The following is a 21,646-nucleotide window of genomic DNA, read 5'->3' as shown; positions in this document are numbered from 1 at the left end:
CCATTAAAAACCAAAGTTCTCCTTCCTGAGTTGTTATACTTTGCTGGATTGCATTCATCCTGGAATTTACTAAGTTCTTGTTGATTGTTAAGAAGAAATTGTTTTCTTTCTTCTTTTTTTTAATAGTTTCTTTTAAGATTCATTTATTTATTTTATGTATATGTGTGCTCTCTCTGCATGTACACATGCATGCCAGAAGAGGGCGTCAGATTTCCCTATAAATGATTGTAAGCCACCATGTGGGTGCTGGGAATTGAACTCAGGACCTCTGGAAGAACAGCCAGTGCTCTTAACCACTGAGCCATCTCTTCAGCCCGGGAAATGTTTTCTTGTTCATTAGTTTTCTTGTTTTATCAACTATAAATTGTATCCTTGAAGCCCAGTTCTTTGATGTAAATACTGAAAGAAGGGCATACAGGTGAAAAAAAAATCTTAGAATTCCAAATATTTCAGTCTACCCAGTCATGTTGTTCTGGATCTATTTAATTCCCTAGTTTTTGCCTGAGGTGCCCTTCTGATGTTGTGCCGCTCTGAAGAAGAGCCAAAGCAGACTCCATCTGTGGAGCCACGAGCAGCTGGGGTGGGGGTGGGGGTGGGGTGCGTCACGCTCCTCGTGGAGCAGTGCAGAGGTTTTCTGGCAGGCTTCCTTCACTAGCAACAGCTGCACCGCTCAGAACCTGTTAGGAATGCAGACACTTGTACTCTACCCGGATCTACTAAACAGACATCTGGACTAGAGCCCCACGGTCGGCTTTGACCAAGTTTGCGGATGGCTCAGATGCATTGCTCCAGTGCGACTAGACCACAATTATGCTTTGGTTTGATAGGTTAAGATCTGCCGAAGTCTGGTCATTCTAATTTTAAGCAAATTTGAGATGTTTTCTCTACATCTTTGGTGTTTTAGTCACCTTTTAATTGGCTATTGTCTTAAAAAGTGTTTTGTAACCAGTGCCACTTAGGACTGTTTTAGGACAGTTCCTCCTGTCTTTGCAACCCCCCAGCACAGAGAACCGTCGTCTTCTGGCTCTACTCTACTTAGAGCCTGGCTTCCATTCCCCAGGTGATATTTATTCAAACACAGATCCGCCTGAGCACTGTTCTCTCTAGGGCGATGCTTTGGAGTAGGCAGGGAGCCTATAGGAATTCTAGGGCATGGGCCCCGACCTAGCCTGGCTGCTTAAGCTTTCCAGGTGATTCCAGAGCTGTGGAGCCTGGCAGACTCCCACCTGGAAAGAAGGGAAGTTGTTCCTGGGGCAAGAAGTGCGTTTCTCTGGGACTAGCGCAAAGAACTAAGCAGCGCTGGTGGTTTTCCTCTTCCTGCACTATGCTTGAGTCTAGCCAAGGCTGGTATAAGACTAGATCTGAAGAGTAATGAATCCGAGGGCACAGTAGCAGGTGAAGTTCCTCCCAGAGAATGGACATATAGAAACTTAGGTCACCAGACAAATTCACAGATGCCCATATGCAATTCCCAAAGTGGGGTCCTTGTCACAGCCTTGTCCCTACCCTTCTTCACTAGGAAAGGGACCCTTAGTGGCTGTAGCCAGCACAGGACTGACTCTCACAGAGGCTCAGACTTGAACAGTCTACCCTTCCCCCAGCTCTTCCAGCTCTCTCCTTGTTCTGTTCCCTCCCGGCTTTCACTTATTGGAGTCTTTGTGTTCTCCTTAATTGCCTCCCAGCCCTCCATGTTGTTGTTAAAGGCAGAGCTCCCCTCTGGAATAGGACTTGTTTGTCCCTATCTCCCCTCCTTGCCTGCTCTTCAAGTCCTTTCCAGAACTACCTGTGCCTCTTGAAACAACCCCATTGGACCTCAGAAAGATTGTTATTTTGCCCGAGTTCTTTTCCATTTGAAAAGTTTGAGCTTTAGAGTCATTACAACTATGTGATGACTGCAGTCCAGCTTTTCCAACTAGCCCTGTCCCAAAGGAGCAGCTGCGATGCTGCAGGATGAGCAGTCAGGAATGCTGCTTGCATGTTGCCTGGACATCATGGAGACTTTGAGGTAAAGCCCCGAGAGGCAGAGCTTATGGAGTCTGCAAGAAAGCATACATAGTGCCCTTGACCAGTTAATGTTCCACACAAGGGCTGACAGATATTGTACTATATGCCCAGTATGTGTGTGTACTTTTATTTTTGTCAAGAATACAAAAATAAAATAATTTGTGCATCATTCATAAGGGATAATTAACAATTAGCATGTTAATGAAAGCTTTATCTGCATACCTGTCTTAATTATGTATAAATTTACAAGGAATTTGTTCAACTTACATTAAGAGCTTGTGTACTAACAGTAATCATTGACTTTCTATTCCTTTGATAAATGAGAAGGCATTTCATACCAGGCTCTGCTTTAGGAACCCAGCAGAATGACATTTGGAGAATAAGAACAGCTCAAAGTTCCCACTCTTATGGAAGAACATCCTGTTAGTATACCATGGATAAAGAAGTGAAATGCACAGTGTAGCAATGCGTTCCTTAATATGGGTACATCCTGAGAAATGCATCCTGAGGACATTTTGTCACCACAGAGTATATAAAATGACCATGATGGTTGTCAGACATAGTCTCCTGGGGTCACACTGTTAACTGTGCAGCCCGTCTATGATGTAAGTGTCATTATGGAGTGAACACATGATGACCAGCCATTCAGTTTGCCTGAGATTAGGAGTTTTTCTAAGCTAGGGGATTTTTAATGATAAGTTGAGACAGTCCTGAGGAAACCAACTAGCTTTGTACTATATGGGGGAAAGTTGGAAAAAAAGGTTGGGGTGGGGGTTAGTTGTAGGGACTCTAGTATAATTGTGCATGTGTGGTTTGGGGCAGGCTTCACTGGCTACAGGCTTAGGAGGAGGGCTGGGAAGGTGATTCAATGGATACAGTTGCAAGTGTAGGAAACAATGATTCCCGATATCAACCGAAGGCTTCCATGCGTACATCCACACACATATGCCTACATAGATGAAGACATGGGTACACACACATACACACACACACACACACACACACACACACAGAGAGAGAGAGAGAGAGAGAGAGAGAGAGAGAGAGAGAGAGAGAGAGAGAGAGAGAGAATAAATACACTTTAAAAAAGACTTGAAGTGAGGACATGATCCAGGCAGAAATCTGGAGAAAATGTGATATGTATAGTATAGAAGGAATAGGAGGTGCAGAAGCCCCGAGGCAGAGCCTGTCTAAACTGTTGAGGAGACAGCAAAGAAGGCAGAGGAACTGCGAGGAAGCGCGGTAAAAACTAGAGACAGTAAGGCACCTGATCATGGGACGCCTGTGAGTTGTGGGGATGGAGAACTACCAAGGGAATTGCTGATGAAGGAGAAACGGTGTGTGTGTGTGTGTGTGTGTGTGTGTGTGTGTGTGTGTGTGTGCTGGGTGAAAGGTGATGCTGTCCCAGGGACACGCGGAGGGACTGGCTTTGAATAAGGACATATCATTTCACTTACAGCAACTAGAAGGAAGGCTTAATGTATCGACCCCAGGATTGTCTTCTAATTTCCACTCTTTCCTCAGGAAAGTATCTAAAGTCTTAGTTTGGAGGAAGGACTCACAACAGAAAGAGAGAGAGAGAGAGAGAGAGAGAGAGAGAGAGAGAGAGAGAGAGAGAGAGAGAGAGAGAGAGAGAGAGAGAGAGAGAGAGAGAATGGATGGCAGAGAGTAGAAATGCTGAATTGTATGGAGGAACCCCCCCCCGAATTTAATTGAGATCTCTGTCTGTCTGTTTTTCCCCCCTCCCCTTCTCTCCTTCTCCCCCCCTCTCCCCTTCCCCCTCTTCCTTCCCTCTCTCTCTCTCTGGCAGGGCTAGGAGGGCTTGCCTATTTTGGTGATCTCTTAACTTCGATCATATTTAAAAGTCTGACCTCTGACCTCAGCAGTGTTCCACTGTCTCTTCTGAACTTGGGCACTCTGCTGGGGTGTGCCACTCACTCCCTCAAACAAGACATTTCCCTCAGGATTGCTGGTAGGGCTCACCTCAGGGTCAGGTCTTTGTGATGGCCAGGAGTGTGGGCTTGTCCTTCAATAGCCCTCTCTCCTTAACTGTCCAGTTTATTCTGTTTGGATAAACTCTGCCTCACTTTGAGAAAAGACCTTGGTTTAAACTGTCCCCCCCCCTTTTTTTTCTGGCTGGCCATATTTCCTTGATGGTTTCTTTGTTGGCAGACTGAGAATCACCAGGATGACAGCGCCCTCTAAGGGACATATGGATTAGTTATTGCAACTAAACTAAACTAATGCCTAGTTGGGTCCATAAGACAAATGTAGTGTACAGAATCCCTGGGAACCAGACCAGAAAAACAAACAAACAAATAAACAAACACCTCAAAACCAATGCTCTGTTCATCTCTCAAGTACTGAAAATGTAATGTTGTGACCAAAGAATGTAAAAAATACTTTCTGCTTTAATTGTAGAGAAAGTTGGGAAAGGTAAGAAAAACTATGAATCTTATTTTAATTTAATCTGAAATTAATTATCAGTAATTTCAGTTTGTTTTATAGAATGATAATTCTATCTAAGTAAAATTTGGAGTGTCAGATTAATTTGTTGGAATTCAATTTGAAACATCTGGTTTTTTGTTTGTTTATAAAACACTTGAGTCATTTTATAAATATTATAATATAATTATAATTTTATAATTTTATAATTATTATTAAATTGAAAGATAATTTGATTCGATGGTCTTTATTTTGAAAATTTTTTCTGAAATAAATGCCAACTAAATAAGCGATTTCTAGCATTATGTTGGAGTTTTACCTCATTTTAAAAATTAATGCTAGTGGAATAAACCACTGGCAACCCCTTACCCCACAGGCTCAGTGTGATTACTACATAGAGTTGAGTGGGGAGGCCAGGTCAGTGCATATAGCTGAGCAAGGAAGTGGGGTTGCTACATTTGGATAATCAAGAACGCAGTGTTTATGGTACACAGCTGGGTCGAAGAGACAGGCTTAGCTGACCTCAGTAGGAGCAGTCTCTACAGGGGAGCAGTCTTCAGTCCCTAAATATCCAGGGGAGAGAGTGATGGTGGATGTTTTCTGAATGCACTGTCAACAGGCACACTTGGACTAGAAGGGAATACTCTACCATTCCCCTCTGATCACCGGCATGGCCTTATCAACATCACACATCCACGCAGGGCTTCTTCACTTGCTCAGGTCACCTCTCCCTACAGTGATCCCCAAGGAGCCAGAAAGTAGAAATGATTTGCTCAAGCAGGGATGTTCTCAGGCTACCTGGCAGTCTTATTTAACCCGAACAATGGACATCATACTTTCCATTTGGATCAACATGCTTCTGTTAAGAAAGCCACCACGCAGTCAGGTGAACCGCCATAAAGCCCCTCCCCTCTGTCGGATTGACAGCATGGCTCACTTTCTTTACAGGTCCTCAGGTATGTTCCATGTAATGAAGCACAGTAACTACATCTCCAGATTTGGCAGCAAGCGTGGGCTGCAGTGCATTGGCATGCATGAGAACGGCATCATATTTAACAACAACCCGAACCTTTGGAAGACAATTCGCCCTTTCTTTATGAAAGGTAAATGGGAATCCTACATCATTCTCTTAGGTCTGCAACAGGGCTTCTTTTAAAAAAAGATTATGCTTTAAACTTTGCTGCCAAATAATTTCTGATCTAAGCATGACTAAATAATACCCTAGCAGGCCCACTGTCTGACAGGCCAGATGTTTTGGGAGAAAACAATCAGCAAATGAAACCAGAGAATCTTAGCACAGGGAAGACTCTGTGTTACCTCATCCAGCCTCTGAGCTTTACAGAAGAAATGAAGCTTTATGAAGAAATGAAGTCCTAGAGAAACTGAGATTCACACCAGCAGAGCAAGGCAGCCATGAGCAGAGGCTGAATTCGAAGCTCCTTAGCAGGCACTTGGCCCTTACTATATCATCCTGAAAATAAAGATGTTGAGAGGTACACAAGGCCAGTTTTCGACAGTAACATCAAGCATGAGGAAACACAGTCATGCCTTGGCAATCTCATTAGAGATGGCATCTGGAGAAACAGAGATGTTAGGTCTGACCACGTACCATCAAAATTCTTTCCATTTAGACTTGGTAGGTCTGTAAGACCTAGCCACATTGCGGTAGATACATGCTTGGTTCCTCTGGCTGCTGTTACACACTGGACAGTTTGGGATACATGTCATACTTATCATCTTAAAGTTCTGCAGGTTAGAAGACTGTCACAGGTCCCAGCAGGTGATGGCAAGCCTGTCGGAGATTCTGGATAGGAGGTATCTTTGATCTTACCTTTTCCAGCTTCTGGAGCCCAGCTCATTCCTTGACTGATGGTACAGGTCCAGTCTTCCTTTGCCTCCCTCTCTTTGCCCTGCCTTCTATTATAGCCTCAGCTGGGAAAGTTTCCTTACTCATTACTCTTGGTATTCCCTTGGACTTACCATAATGACATCTAATAATCTCATCCTCTTGAGGACCTACACTTGAGTCACTTTGTGATTAGGACTCCGGGAAACATTGGGTAGCTTATTTTGTGTGTGCCACTATTCATGTTGAAGCAGATCTATCTCCCAATGTCTTATAAGACTGACACTGGATTAATGGAAAAGTATAGGTCTTAGGATTATAGTGGGCCCATGTCCAACACTGCCACTTAGTAGTCACAGGAGGACTTTAGTCAAGTCAATTAGTATCTTGGTGCTTTATTTCATTATCTACAGAAATTGATGAATATTATAGAACATGGACTTGAGATGTTATAAAGAATATATTATATGAATATGTAACTCATATATACATAATATATAATTCATACATATACAAAAATATATGAATATATTATATAAAATATTATGTCTGGCTCCATAAATTGTATTTTACTTCTTCATTTGAATGAGCTATACTAGGAATGTGTCAAATAGTATTTAGGACATCCTATGCTCTTGATATAAGCAGCATGTATATGGTAGAGGATTACAAAATCGATCATCAATAGGAGGAGAGGACCTCGGCCCTGTGAAGGTTCTGTGCCCCAGTGTAGGGGAATGCCAGGGCCAGAAAGTGAGAGAGGGCGGGGTGGCAGGCATGGGGAGGGGGGAGGCAACAGGGGTTTGTTTTTGTTTGTTTTTTTGTTTTTTGGAGGGGAAACTGGGAAAGGAGAAATTCGCATGTAAATAAAGAAAATATCTAAAATAAAAAAAGAAAAGAGTTAATAGAATCTCTAAACTCATCTGTTCATTCAACAAGCTACTGTTCTCCTTGTATTAGGTACCAAGAATACAATAACAAGCAAAATTTGGTCCTGACATTGAGGACCATGTAGTAGGAAGGCTGGGTAAGGTGGAGCTACATATTATCAAATACTGTTTAGTAAGGTTGTACCAACCTGGAGAGAACACATACATGGGCTACCTAAAGCCACAAAGGGACCAGAAAGACAGTCCAGAGAGCAGTATGTACTTACAATGACTTTTGAATGAAATAAAATTAACTAAGAAAGTGCACCAAAGAAAGACATCATAAGAGCAAAGAGCAGGATGTTTGACAGCAGAGAAAGATAGGTCATCACTACGTATTCATGGACTTTCCATGGACGAACCTAAGGCCAAGGGAAAGGCAGGGCCAAATCACTCAAGACATTCCTCATTGAGTCAAGGTCTTGAGTATATCTCAAGTATTACAAGGATTCACTAATTATTTGAAGTAAATGGATATGAACATTTAGGTGTGTTTCTAGGAAAAATCTCTCTGGTAGTAGACAAAAGTTTAATGAAAACAAAGCACAACTATGAACAATGAGAACAGGTGGGGTTACTGCAGTGGCAAGGGACAGATGGGGAGAGATCATATGATTTCCCCAAATAGTAAGCTAATTTCTTACTAAAAGGTATACTGAGTCACTGGCAGTTCTAATTAATGAGAGTCCTAAGCATCCTGATAACCCTCCTTTTGGAATTAGATTCCTTTGGTTTTCCTGAGAAAGTAGAAAAATCGGGACACATTTTGGAGTCTAAGTTACTTTCAGTAGAGCTATGAAATTATTAAGGTGTATAAGGAAGTAGGTAAATACAGCGGTGGAAATGGTTCATCCTGAGAGATGGGTGAGAGGTAGGTCAGAGTCATAGAAGTTGTCTACTGAAATTGTCCAAAGAGCTATTTATTGATGAAATGTGAGTACTTGCTGAATCTTCTTTTGAGCAAGATAAGAGTATTTCTAAGCACATTTAAACACTAAATCAAATCTACATACACCAGTGTCCGTAAGCAATTATATTGCGTTCTGATCACCCATGAAATATGGCTTCAGGTTCCTTGTCATAGAGGCAAGTCCTGCATTCGCCCGGACAGAGACCATGAATATCATGTGGTGCTACCTCTTCTCTACAAAGGGCTGAGACATCGAGGGAAGATGTGTCCCTCCCTTGAATGTGACCATTCCCAGAGAACAGAGAAGGCTCAGGTCGTCCCTTCCCACCACCTGGAGGGAGGCTCCTACTTCAGCCTTCCTTAACACATTGGGAGTCTTTAGTTGTTAGGCTGGTCTCCCCAGCTCTCTGCCACTCCCTTTCCACTCCTTCTGTTCCTCTCCCCCAACTCTGCCCCCAGCACATACCCTCTACCACATTTTTTTCTTGACAAGGTCTTACTCTGTAGCCTATACTGGCCTAAACTCATGAGGCCCAAAGTGGTTTTGAACATCTAACGTCTAACAATCCTTCTGCTGCAGGAGTGCTGGGATTAGTGTGAGCCGCCACCACCACGATGTCAATCTTCCGTTCACATTTGCAAAGTCTATCTTCTGAAATGTGCTTCTTCACTTTTTTTGTTGTTTGCTTCTCCTCTTTGAGAGGATGATCTCCTGGTATACTGCCTTTAAGGTACCCCCAAAATTTTCATGGCATTTAAAGAATGTTAACAATGAATCCGAATAATGAAAGACATAAAAATAGAGACTAGTCCCGAAGGAACCTTAAAGAAACTCTACTACGATGGACCACTAGAGCCAGCTCTAGGTCAGGAGCAGAGCAAGCAGAGGACAGGACCAGTTCATCCTACCTGTTTTCACACATTCATTTATTCACTCACCCATCCATTCATTTGTTCAATTCACTTATTTGACAAATATGTGTCAAGGACCCTCGTGCAGGATTGATTGAAGTACGATGCTAGTAAACAGCTGTCACCCTCTTTTAGGAGTTCCTTAGTAACTGAAGCCTGCAAAGCAAGCGAGGAATTGCTCTGCCTGCTATTGCTCTATAAAATGAATCTGGAGGTAATCTGAAGAGAGGCTAAGCATAGGAGAAGGAAATTCAGAATTTCCAAGACTGGCATTGTACGTCCATGCTATCTAAGCACCTTAGGTGGAAATGGTTAAGGACCAGTTTCATTGGCTCTGTATTAATATCTCTCTACAGGCTGAAATGTAAAATAAATGTGACCCTGGTAAAATCCAAACCATTACCTCAAGGGAACCATGTACAGTAAACATAAAAAGCACTGGTTAGTTATTATCACAGAAGTATTAATGTTTCATCTGCAGTCTCACAAATGATTAGTGCTTAAAGAAAGGCTTGAACCTGAGTCATCTTTTTAAAGAAATATTCATTTACTTATTTTTAGTCAAAAAGGAAAGTACTTCTTGCAGAAAATGAGGATAACACAAGAAAGAATAAATGGAGACGATTATAAAAATCCCCACCCTATTATTTAATGTAAAGTTGGGGACAATTTCTCCTGACATATAAAGCCAAAAAAAAAATAATAATAACCTGCTGTGTATACACTGGTGTTTATGATGGCCAAATTTCTGCTCTTCAGCTCTGACGGGCCCTGGTCTGGTTCGAATGGTGGAAGTTTGTGTGGAGTCCATGAAGCAGCATTTGGACAGGCTGGGCGAAGTTACTGACAACTCGGGCTACGTGGATGTGTTGACCCTCATGAGACACATCATGCTGGACACCTCTAACATGCTCTTCCTGGGCATCCCTCTGGACGGTACTGGAACTTGAATTCTCATGCATTCTGTCCCCTTCCAAGCAGGGCATGCAGGGGCAGTACATGGAAACAAAGTGCTATTTCATACATTGTGCTTGGTTAAACATTTCTATGTATTCCTAAGGATATTCCCCTCACTGTTGCATATAGTTTTAAAACTCATGCTGCCACTCTTGCCCAGGACTGCGGCCAGTACTCTGGCCTCTCTTGGCTTGGCTCTGAGATCGGCTGCCACCAGCCCCTCTCCACCTTGTTATTTCCTCCCTGCTTAGCTTCGCCAAGCTCCTAGCACAGACCCTGCTTCTCTCTCTACTCACCTTCATTCTGCAAAAACCACTTAAACAGTTTTATTACTTTAAAATTTGCCTACTAGCACAGCTGCTTGGCAGAATCTTCCAACCTAAACTTATCAGCTAGCTTCTGCTCACCTCCTTGGCTATCTGCTTGTGGCAGAGGCCGCTGGTTCTAGCTCCTCCAAGATCTTACATGATGGCGGTGTGCTGCTCATTCCAAAGCCTGGCTGAAAAATCACCTTCTCTTTTCCTGTCTCCTTTTCCTCCTGAGACCTGGAAGGCCCACCTGTCCCTTCCACCCAGCAATTGGCTCCCAGCCTCCTTTATTGACCAAATCAAGAACCAATTAGGGAACCAGGACTTACTATCGGTACCTCCCCCTACAACTCTGCTTACAGCATTTCTGCCTTGTTCATTCATTTATAAACTTTCAAAGTAGAGATCAACCCCCATTTCTTCTGGATCTTCTGTGTTGCTCTAGGACTTAGCATTCTACCATGGGCAAACACATTAATGTGACCATTAACATAGCACTAGGAAGTTGGATATATTTAGCCATTTCTGGCAATTCTTTGGTACAGGATACATACACATACAAGTATTTATGTATACACGTACATGTTCCTTCTCTCAAATTCACTCTCTATGAGAACTTGATTGTCTCTATATGAAAAAATGATGGTGCTACTGCTTTGCTGTTGACAAATGGTGATAACAGCTGTTAGGTATTTCATACCAAACATGCTGGTTTGTACCAAAAAATCTGAAAAGATACTTTATGTGCATGTCTGCCATTTAATATTTATAACAACCCCACAAGGCATCCTACCGTCTCCACTAATTGAGAAAAGGCAAACATTTTAAAATGTGCACATAAGCTGTTGACATTAGTATGTGATTTTCCTAAGCTAATTTATAACCATGTTCATTGATTCATCCATTCAGTAAACTGATATGTATTGGTTGCCTACTTTATATTCTAGGTTCTGGGGAGAGAATCAAGAAGAAGGGTAAAGTTTTGACCTTTGAGGAGCTTATATTGCAGTGGGGTACGTGAACAATACCAGGTTACATGTTAGGTGATAATGAGTGCCTTGAGACAAGAACAAGTCAGTGTCAGGTACAGGGACTGAGGCAGGGTGGCAGTGCAGCCGTGCCCATCATGAGTTGAGTGGTCAGGAAATATCTCTTCAGAGAAAACATTCAAACATGGTCTGAATGAAGTGAAGTCACAGCCATGTGCAGATCCGAAACGATCTAGGCAGGGCCAAGAAACACACTCTAGGTGTTTTTTTCAACACCTAGCACCTGTGGAAACTATCTGGGCCATCCATGTGCTACCCAATTTACCACAAGATCAACATTGAGCCCTTCCTTCCTCCCTCCAGCACCCATGGCCTTGCCATCGCCAGTCTACTGCACTTCGCAAGGGCTACAGAAACCGAATCTGGTTCTGTATTTCCTCTGGGAAGCTCTCGCTCGCTCTCGCTCGTGCCACCTTTCACCTGGTGTGCCTCCAGCCTTTCTGCATGTCTCTTTGCTGAAGTCAGGCAGGCGTGCTGACCCAGTCCTGCTCCCTACATTCCTCCAGGTCTAGGTCAATAGGAAAGGCTGGCTGGATCCAGGGCTGTGTCCAGGGAGCTGTGAATCCTGCACCAATCAGTGGCTGGATCCAGACTGTGATGCCACAGCACTTGTGTGACCCATGTGGGTTATGTTCGTTTCCCTTTATAGTGCATACTTAAACTTCCAAGTTGACCTGCCTGCCATACTGTCTGCATCCTTAATTTCTATCAGCCATAGGTTTCTTTAATTTGTAAAGCAGAGATATTATCGTTCCCTTGGCAAGACTATAAGGATTAAACCTTAAAGCTCTGTAAAGCAACCTAGAAGTGACTGGCATTTTGGCAGTTAAAAAAATAAATTCTTATTTTCTCTGTCTCTGTCTCTCTGTCTCTCTGTCTCTCTGTCTCTCTGTCTCTGTCTCTGTCTCTCTCTCTCTCTCTCTCTCTCTCTCTCTCTCTGTGTAGCTTGAAAAAATAGGCAAGGACTTTCTTTTTTTTAAATTCAATTTAACTTATTATCACTTACCCGTCATTAACAATGCACAAGCCCAGAACAATGCATTGAAGAAGCTGAAATGAATTCTGCACTTTTGCTGGGCAGGCTCTCTGCCGACAGAACCAGGCAAGAGGGAGAGAACCCGGTCCAGCCGAGCCTCTCGGGGCTGAGCGGGATGGTGAGTGTCACAGCTCGGATCTCCTGCCTCTGGAGAATAACCACACCAAGCCGGGAGTCTGTCCAAGCAGAAACTCATTTTTATATATCAATCCTTTTTTTTTATAAAGGGCTGAGAGAGGAGGCAGAGTTTCTGGTTGGGGTGAGATGACATGGGGGAGGGGAAAGGCGTATGGGGTGACTGACAGAGCCAACAAAGTTACTCTATGTCAGCAGGATCTAGGCAAAGGCAGGCTTAAGCAGGTTGTGTTGAGTCACTCCAGTACGGAAATGACTGAGACAGTTTACAAAACTTGAGCCAGGCTCAGGTTTATCCTCAAGGCCCAAACCAAGGCCGAATAGAGCCCAACATCTCCCCCTTTTGTTTTTGTAATGAGCAGGTCACATGGCTTCTGTCTTAGGTTGTCCCCCACATGGGGATCTTACCCATCTTTGAATACCATGGGTCACTCTGGCTCAAGGGGCAGGCTCCACGACCTGCCTTAGGTTGTCCCAGCACATCTGAGATCTTACCCGTCATTGGTCAAATGGAGAGCCGGGGAGGGTCACTCATATTCTGAGGGCCAATCGTATGTTAGTCTTGGCTCTCGGGAAGCCAGCCTTTGATAATGAGCCTGGATCTGATGAAGCCTGATTGCCTTTATACACTGTTGGATGAATTGTATATTAAGTAAGCATGGCCCCACTGTGGGAGGGAGAAAGGGAAGGAAGAAGGGACCAGGGAGGGGAAGTAGGTAAGCCAGGAAGCCATGGAGGCAAGTCCACAGTGGGTTGTCTTGAAACTCTTCCTCTTCTCTAAGTCTTCTTGGATCTTTGAATCCCCTCATCAATCTTTTGTAGGATCTTCATTGTCGATGACAGGGGCATTTTCATTCTTTTCTCTTGATGACTCTGTGAAGGGAGCAGAAGGAGGGCTCTCAGGGCTGGAAATGTCCCTGGAGTGATTAGTATCCTCATCCCCCTGTAGGGGCAAGTATTTTATGTCTCTGGCCAGTATCCAGATTGGTCTTTTCTTATTTTGGGGGAATATGCAGCCAAACCCTCTTCCAGCTGTCAAGAGCGGGTCTGGCCCTCTCCAAGCTCCGGTCAGTGGGTCTCTCCACCTGACCCAAATGGAGCTGTAGGAAACCAATGAAGACCAATGTTTTTGAAATGGGGACAGATGTGGATCCTCTTTGGAAAAGTTCAAAATATTCATGGTAAATAGTGCCTTTTTCATTTGATCATGTGGGAGGAGAGACTCCCCCTTTTGTTTTTGTAATTGAGTTTTAAGGACTTGGTTATAGCATTCTATAATAGCTTGTCTCCTGGGATTATATGGAATTTTTCTTGAATGGCCAATTTTCCACATCTTAAAAACTCTATAAAGGCTTGACTTATAAAGCATGGGCCATTATCAGTTTTTATCTGATCAGGCAATCCAAGAATAGCAAAACATTGGAGCATATGACTTATGGCATGTTTGGCTTTTTCTCTAGTATGTGCAGAAGCCCAGCAGGCATGGGAAAAGGTATCAACAGATACAAAAACATATTTAAGCTTTCCAAAAGAAGAATGATGTGTAACATCTATCTGCCATAAATGGTTGGATCGAAGTCCACGGGGGTTGCTCTCCAAGGTCTGGAGGGAAGGTACCTGGAGGAAAGGTTGGCAAGACTTGTATGTGTGGACAATCTTTTTAAGATCTTTGACTGGTATATGGGGGAACCTATAACGGAGGCCCCTCCAGTTAGTATGGGTCAAGAGGTGGAAGTGGGTGGCCTCTGAGACAGTGTGACATTGGAGTCCAGATGCCGCCTGGTCAGCCAGGCTGTTTCCCTTTGACAAAAAGCCTGAGAGATTTTGGTGACCTCTGAGATGTTGAATATAAATAGGGTTTTGTCTTTGTCTAAGGAGGGTACATGCTTCAATCATCAAAGGGGATATTGGATTAGAATCTAGCTTAATATGAGCTTCAGGCAAACTGGGCAATAAGTTAACCACATATAAACTATCTGAAAACAAATTAAACATACCAGGGATGGAATCCAATGCCATCACTACAGCAAAGAGCTCTTTAAATTGGGCTGACCCCTCTATCTCATACACCTTAGAACTAACAAGTCTAGGTTCATCATTTTTCCCAAAAGAGGGATAGACGACCACTGAGGATCCCAGTCACCTACCATCAGTAAAGACAGTGGGAGAATTAGGATCAGGTTTAGATTAAAAGAGTCTGGGAGGCATCCACTCCAACCTAGAAAACGAGCTCATCCATCTATGGGGACCAAAATGACAGTCAATCTCACCCAGGGAGCCTTTGAGGGCCAGGGCTATATACTCATTGTTTCTTTGTAGCCAGGTAACATCAACCATCCTGAGGGGAGTAACTATAGACTGAGGATCTGTTCCAAACAGTCGAATAGAAACATTTCTTCTCTTAAAGATACAATGTTGGTTCTGTTTCCCCAGCACTCGGCACTCCTCCTGGTAAAAGCCCATCCATTTAAGGAACATGGGTAAGGGAAGCGCAGCCTTGACCATTTCCTTCTAATCTCTAGGGGTGAGGGCCTGGTGGGCAAAGTCCTCAAGGATGGTCTCTACCCAGGGTGAATGAGGGCCATCTTCTGCCACTGCTTTCTTTAGTTCCTTAAGGTCTTAGGCTTCCCAGGGATACCAAGCTGCTGCTAGGGTTATCATTAACCAGAAATAGGTGGCTAGTATCTCCCAAGCTGAATTCCCCCATCCCCGGATAGGGCTACGGTGCTGAAGGCAGCTGCTGAGGGGAAACCTGGAAGGAGTCAGTTGGGGGGTCTGAGAAAGGTAATCTCAAAGGCAGGGCCCTACTGGAGGACCAGAGAGTCGTGCTATAGGGAAAGGGAATCTTGAAGGCAGGGTCCCACTGGAGGACAAGGGAGCCCTGCTACAGGAACAGTAAAGGAACTCAGGGGAGGGGAGAGTTCTATCTGAAAAAGTACTGCCCCATAATTTATGGGGATACACTCACCCGCAGACCGACCAATTACTCGTCAGCGAACTTCCGTCAGGAGTGGGGGTGTCTCCTCACATGGGGCACCAATTCTGCTGGGCAGGCTCTCTGCTGACAGAACCAGGCGAGAGGGAGAGAACCCAGTCCAACCGAGCCTCTCGGGGCTGAGCGGGATGGTGAGTGTCGCAGCTTGGATCTCCTGCCTCTGGAGAATAACCACACCAAGCCAGGAGTCTGTCCAAGCAGAAACTCGTTTTTATATATCAATCTTTTTTTTATATAAAGGGCTGAGAGAGGAGGCGGAGTTTCTGGCTGGGGTGAGATGACATGGGGGAATGGAAAGCTGACGAGGAGTATGGGGTGACTGACAGAGCCAACAAAGTTACTCTACATCAGCAGGATATAGGCAAAGGCAGGCTTAAGCAGGTTGTGTTGAGTCACTCCAGTACGGAAATGACTGAGACAGTTTACAAAACTTGAGCCAGGCTCAGGTTTGTCCTCAAGGCACAAAACAGGGCCAAATAGAGCCCAACACACTTTGCGCCAAATTTAGATAACTCTGAAGGCTATGTGAAGAATGCTATAAAATGAACCTAGCACTGGAAAGTGAGACATCAAAGAACTGTTAATTAGGTGGATAATCCCAGTACATAGTCCAGTTAATATCTCACCTAACTCCAAAATCAGTTGAATTGTGTTATCAGCATAACAGGCTTGGTGTTTTAAAGTTAAATATGTCCTTGTCATCGTATTGTCGTCATCATCATCATGATCATTATTATTATTGTCGTTAGTGAGAGAGAAAGAGGCATGAGTGCTCCTGTGTACTGTACCCATGCAGGGCAGGGGTCAACTCGGGAGCTCCTTTTTCCTCCCACCTTCATGTGAATTCCAGGAATTGAACTCAAATCACTAAGAGACAACGACCTTTAACCACTAAGTCATCTCACTTGTCCAAACAACACCCTTCTATGTACCAAGACCAAGGACACAATCACTGTAACTACTACCCTCTGTCCAGACAAGCCAGAGGGAGTGAGAAGCCCAGCCAGACTGGGATATGAGAGAGTTTAGGTTGAGGTCTCAGACACAAACTTGAAAACTGTCAATTCTACAGCTAACTCTGCCAACTTGGATGCCAAGCAGATGGGCTAAGGAGTTAGCATTGTAGTCTGCATCCACTGGTGAGCCAAGACTGGCCCAAGAGTCTGTCTTTCAGAAGCTGTGTTCTTAGGCTCACTTTTTTTTCTTGCTGAATTTGCTCTTGGTTTTTGTTTCTTAGAAAATTCTATTGTGAAGAAAATCCAGGGTTATTTTAATGCATGGCAAGCTCTCCTCATCAAACCAAACATCTTCTTTAAGATTTCCTGGCTCTACAGAAAGTATGAAAGATCCGCGTAAGTAACCCAAGTGTGGGGAATCTACCCGCGCTGTTCCTTGTCTTTGTTGCTGTTGCCCCTTGGATAAGTTTTATGCTGGCCAGCATGCAGAGGGCCATGCCAATTAAGTTACTTGTGAAACATTATAGCAATTTGGCATCCATTGGGACAGACCAAAGAACAGAGGAAGCCTTTGGCCAAGAACCCCCGTAGCAATGGCCAAATGTGTGGCCCAAGGCTCGCTGGAACAAGGATACTGTGCTATATTTTGAACTGACACAAAAGGCATGGCTAAACCTAACATTGACACCTGTCAGAGTTTTCTGCTTTTCAAAAAAAAAAAAAAAATGGAAACATAGAATTAAAGTTATAGCTTTAGTGTTTAGAAATATCAGATAACTCTAGTAGCATAAGATAAATACTTCATGTAACTTATTTGTGAAGAAATAAAGTACAAATGCATTTACTCATGAACACTAATGCCTTTCAACAAGCAGAATCTGTTTTGCTGAAAGTCTAAATTGAGAACATTTTAACACTATTTTTTTCTCCTTCAGCAAGGACTTGAAAGACGAGATAGCTGTCTTGGTGGAAAAAAAGAGACACAAAGTTTCCACAGCAGAGAAACTAGAAGACTGTGTGGATTTTGCAACTGATTTGATTTTCGCTGAGGTATTGGCCTGGATGAACCCCAATTTCTCACCTGATATAATATATACAGTGTACCATTACTTAGAAAACCCTTTTTAGAACTGTGGCATGGTTTTTCTTTAAAAAGTTCCTCTAGTAGTCTTACGATAGCCCATCATAACAGCCCAAACACCTGTTTTTATGACATTTATCGTTCAAAATTTTCTATAATTTATGAAAACAGGAAAAGAGGAGACCTAAGACACTGAGTAAAAATATCTCTCAATATCTGGGAGCTTTACTCTAGAACCCTCCCCAGATACCAAAATATAAGATTGTCCAAATCTTATCTCTAAAATTCCATGATACTTGCATATATTTGTTTCACCCCATAGGGTTAATAATACCTAATGCAGCCTAGTGTTATGCAAATAATTATAACATTGCATTGTTTAGAGGATAATTATAAAATGTCTGTAGCTACTCAATATAAATGCAACCAAAATATATGTGATGCCCAGTTAGTTGAATCCATTGATGTGGAATGCTAGTGTATGGAGGGTCAATGGTACATAGGTGATCAGCTATCTCTTTATCTATATGCAGAATATCAATATGCACGATGTTGGTTCTAATTACAGAAACCTCTCATTTCATTTTGTTGAGGTTGTTGGTGCTTGAGTGCCACCTCCCATAAGTTTCTGAAATTTCGATTCCCTTTCCCAATGTCCTCTCCTCTTTCAACTCCTCAGAGACGTGGAGACTTGACGAGAGAGAACGTGAACCAGTGCATACTGGAGATGCTGATTGCCGCCCCTGACACCATGTCTGTCACTCTGTACTTCATGTTACTGCTCATCGCAGAGTATCCAGAGGTCGAAACAGCAATTCTGAAGGAGATCCACACTGTTGTCGGTAAGTGGTTACCAGATTAAACAGCAGTGCTGCAGGAACTCCCTTTAGAGTGGGAGTATCAGCTGCTCCATACATCTTAAGAATCTGATAAAACCTTAAGGAAAAATAGAGTAATTCTGCTACATTTTAGTTGTACTTGGTAGGTTAAAATGACAACCCCTCCTATTTATATGTTATATGAATCATAAAAATAATGTGTGCTTGTTGAAGAATCCAAACCCCAGAGCAGTGTGTAAGGCAGAAGTGGACATCCTAATTCTTTTCACTGTGTCTGACTCCCATTCCAACCCCCCTGACAGCTACTTGCTTCCTGTATATCCTTCAAGAGCTTTGTGTGTGTGTGTGTGGTAGGGTGTGCACATGCTATAGTATGAATGTGGAGGTCAGAGGACAGCTTGTGGCAGTTATTTCTCTCCTCCTCCCAGCTGGATTCTGGGGATCAAATTCAGGTTTTCAGGCTTGGTGAGAAGTACTCTTACCCATTGAACCATCTCTCAAGCTTGAAATCTTACTTCATATGCACACAGACATAGATATGGTCACGTTTATCCATCTCAGAAAATCATAGAGTACTTGCTTGTAGCCTACTTAACCCTCCCAGCACCCCGTAGACATTCAGTCACCTCTCGATTGTTTATAATGTCTGATGTGATGCAATACTATATAAATCATTACAGTATTATAGTATCTAGAGAATAACTACAAAATAAAGGCTGAGCTTGTTCAGTGCAAACACAATAACTAGACATTGAATGCTGTTGGATGACTCTATAGATGTGGAACTTGAGTTTCACATGCTCTGCCTGCCTCGTGGGTCGACCTAGGAAGATGGCTACTGTTTACAAAAGTGCAGTGGGAGGAGGATGAAAGGGTAACAGCAGATACTAGGGCTAATGAGCTTCTGTCACCACGCATCCGTAGATGTTGGTCCTTCTGCTACTCTCCACACTGTTTCTATAGAGAAGCCCCCAGGGAGGGCTGGGAGGGGAAACTGATTTTGAGAGCATGCTTTTATCAGACCACTAATAAAGTTTCCTGAGAGTGAGATGCTTTTCAATGTCTCCTGACTCTTCATCTCACTGCAAGGATGGGAAAGCAGCAGGCCTTGTGGCAATATCCAGGCTCCCTCTTGTGGTCCGTACGCAGAGCACATTGCAACATCCAGGCTCCCTCTTGTGGTCCATGGTGATGGCTTTCTAGGAAATACTTTTGGAAACTTCTGTGACTGTCCCTTTACCTCTCCACCCTGTTATGCATACTTGTTGGGTCCTGTGGTGCAGAGCACAGTACTTAAGAGGCAGCTTCTCTTTCTTAGAATTTCCAGGACACCCGAGATACTTTGATTCTGTTAAAGTGGCTCATTTGAGGGTACTTGAAAAATGTGCCATATCTGGATCAATCTACCCTTCCTTGACCTACGTCAGGACAGACTGAGACACTGGGGCTGTCTTGTTATTTCTCAGTAGCACCCAGGGATGGCAGGGCCTCACTGTTTATGAGAGGGAGTGGTCAGCATCTCGCCATGTTCCTGCAACAGTTTATTTGAGGTCAGATGTGGCGGGGCTGTCAGTGGCATGTGTGGGAAAGCGGCAGGAGGAGTGGGTTTATGTGCTGGACTCCGTGCATGATCTCACCGACTCTGCAGCAGCCTCTGCACCCCATCTGGGGTGGTTACTCTGCTCACTGGCACATATAGTAAAAGGCAAAGTAAATGCTCCCTGGAATGTACAGTAGACAAGAAACTCGAAGACTTAAGGAAGATAAGAGGAATATGGGATGCAGAGTAGGTGTGGCCCACAGGAAACTGCAGAGAGTGTGTCTTCTCTGAAAAGGTGGCTGGCCCCGTCTCTTGCCTGTTGACCACAGCTGGGAATATGGGTCTAATAGGAACAAATTTTCAGATAATTTTAGAAAATTTTTGTTGTTGTTCTTGTTGTTGTTATGAAATCTCCAGAAATTGTTTTACATCTAAATGTTTATAAAGCTCTTTGTGGACCAAATAGAACACATTTGTTCCCAGTGAATGGTCTGCATTAGAACTAAAATCATTTTTTTTGACACAACACCCAGAGGAAGCTCCACTCCCAGGTGCTCTGAAACACCCAGGATTAGAGGTGAGGAGGAACCAACATCTGTCCCAAAACTGGGAGTAACTGGGACCAGTGGACCAGGCACACAGGAACTACACCAGCCCAGTGATTCGAGTTCCTTTCGGTCTGTCTGGGCTGATGTCCAGAGCAGATCTTGGGCGCAAGCTCCACAGCCAGTCCCACAACACCCAGAGGAAGCTCCACTCCCAGGTGCTCTGACACACCCAAGATCAAAGAGAGACCTTGGGCGCAAGCTCTACAGCCAGTCCCACAACACCCAGAGGAAGCTCCACTCTCAGGTTCTCTGACACACCCAGGATCAGAGGTGAGGAGGAACCAACATCTGTCCCAACACTGGGAGTAACTGGGACCAGTGGGACCAGGCACACAGGAACTCCGCCAGCCCAGTGACTCTGGTTCCTTCAGGTGTGTCTGGGTTGGTGTCCTGAGCAGACCTTGGGTGCAAGCTTCGCAGCCAGTCCCACAACACACAGAGAAAGCCCCACTCCCAGGTGATCTAACAAGCCCAGGATCACAGGATCCCAAAATCACAGGATCACAGAGACAGCTTGACTCTGTGGAGTTCTGACAGAATCCTTCACAGGAAGGACAGGCTCCAGTCAGATTTAGCAAGGGCAGGTAGCACTATAGATAACCTGATGGCAGGGGGCAAGTGTAAGAAAATAAACAACACAAAACAAGGTCACTTGGTATCATCAGAACCCAATACTCCCACCATAGCAAGTCCTGGACACACCATTAGACCGGAAAAGCAAGACTCAGATCTAAAATCACTTCTCATGGTGATGATACAGGACTTTAAGAAAGACATAAATAGCACCCTCAAAGAAGTACAAGAGGACACAGGTAAATAGCTAGAAGCCCTTTAAGAAGAAACACAAAAATCCCTTAAAGAACTACAGGAAAACACAATCAAACAGGTGAAGGAAATGAGCAAAACCATCCAGAATCTAAAAATGGAAATAGAAACAATAAAGAAAACAGAAAGAGAGACAAACCTGGCCATACAAAACCTAGGAAACAAATCAGGAGTCATAGATGCAAACATCAACAACAGAATAAAAGAGATAGAAGAGAGAATATCAGGGGCAGAAGACACCATAGAAAACATTGACACAACAGTCAAAGAA

The 21,646-nt window shown here is 43.7% G+C and overlaps 1 protein-coding gene across 1 annotated transcript in view; it reads left to right on the top strand.

Moving 5' to 3' along the window:
• LOC116073015 (aromatase) overlaps positions 1-21,646 on the top strand; it is a 48,632-nt gene that overhangs the window by 23,277 nt on the left and 3,709 nt on the right. The window contains exons 4-8 of the mRNA XM_031344660.1: positions 5,398-5,552; positions 9,806-9,982; positions 16,764-16,878; positions 17,418-17,532; positions 18,243-18,405. Of these exons, the coding sequence (XP_031200520.1) occupies positions 5,398-5,552; positions 9,806-9,982; positions 16,764-16,878; positions 17,418-17,532; positions 18,243-18,405 (725 nt within the window). The remainder of the gene's footprint in view (positions 1-5,397; positions 5,553-9,805; positions 9,983-16,763; positions 16,879-17,417; positions 17,533-18,242; positions 18,406-21,646) is intronic.

Source organism: Mastomys coucha, unplaced genomic scaffold (genome assembly GCF_008632895.1).
Source record: "Mastomys coucha isolate ucsf_1 unplaced genomic scaffold, UCSF_Mcou_1 pScaffold23, whole genome shotgun sequence".
In the NCBI taxonomy this organism is placed as follows: Eukaryota; Metazoa; Chordata; class Mammalia; order Rodentia; family Muridae; genus Mastomys; species Mastomys coucha.
The sequence above is the reverse complement of the archived record's forward strand: the minus strand, read 5'-3'. Positions and strand labels throughout refer to the sequence as shown.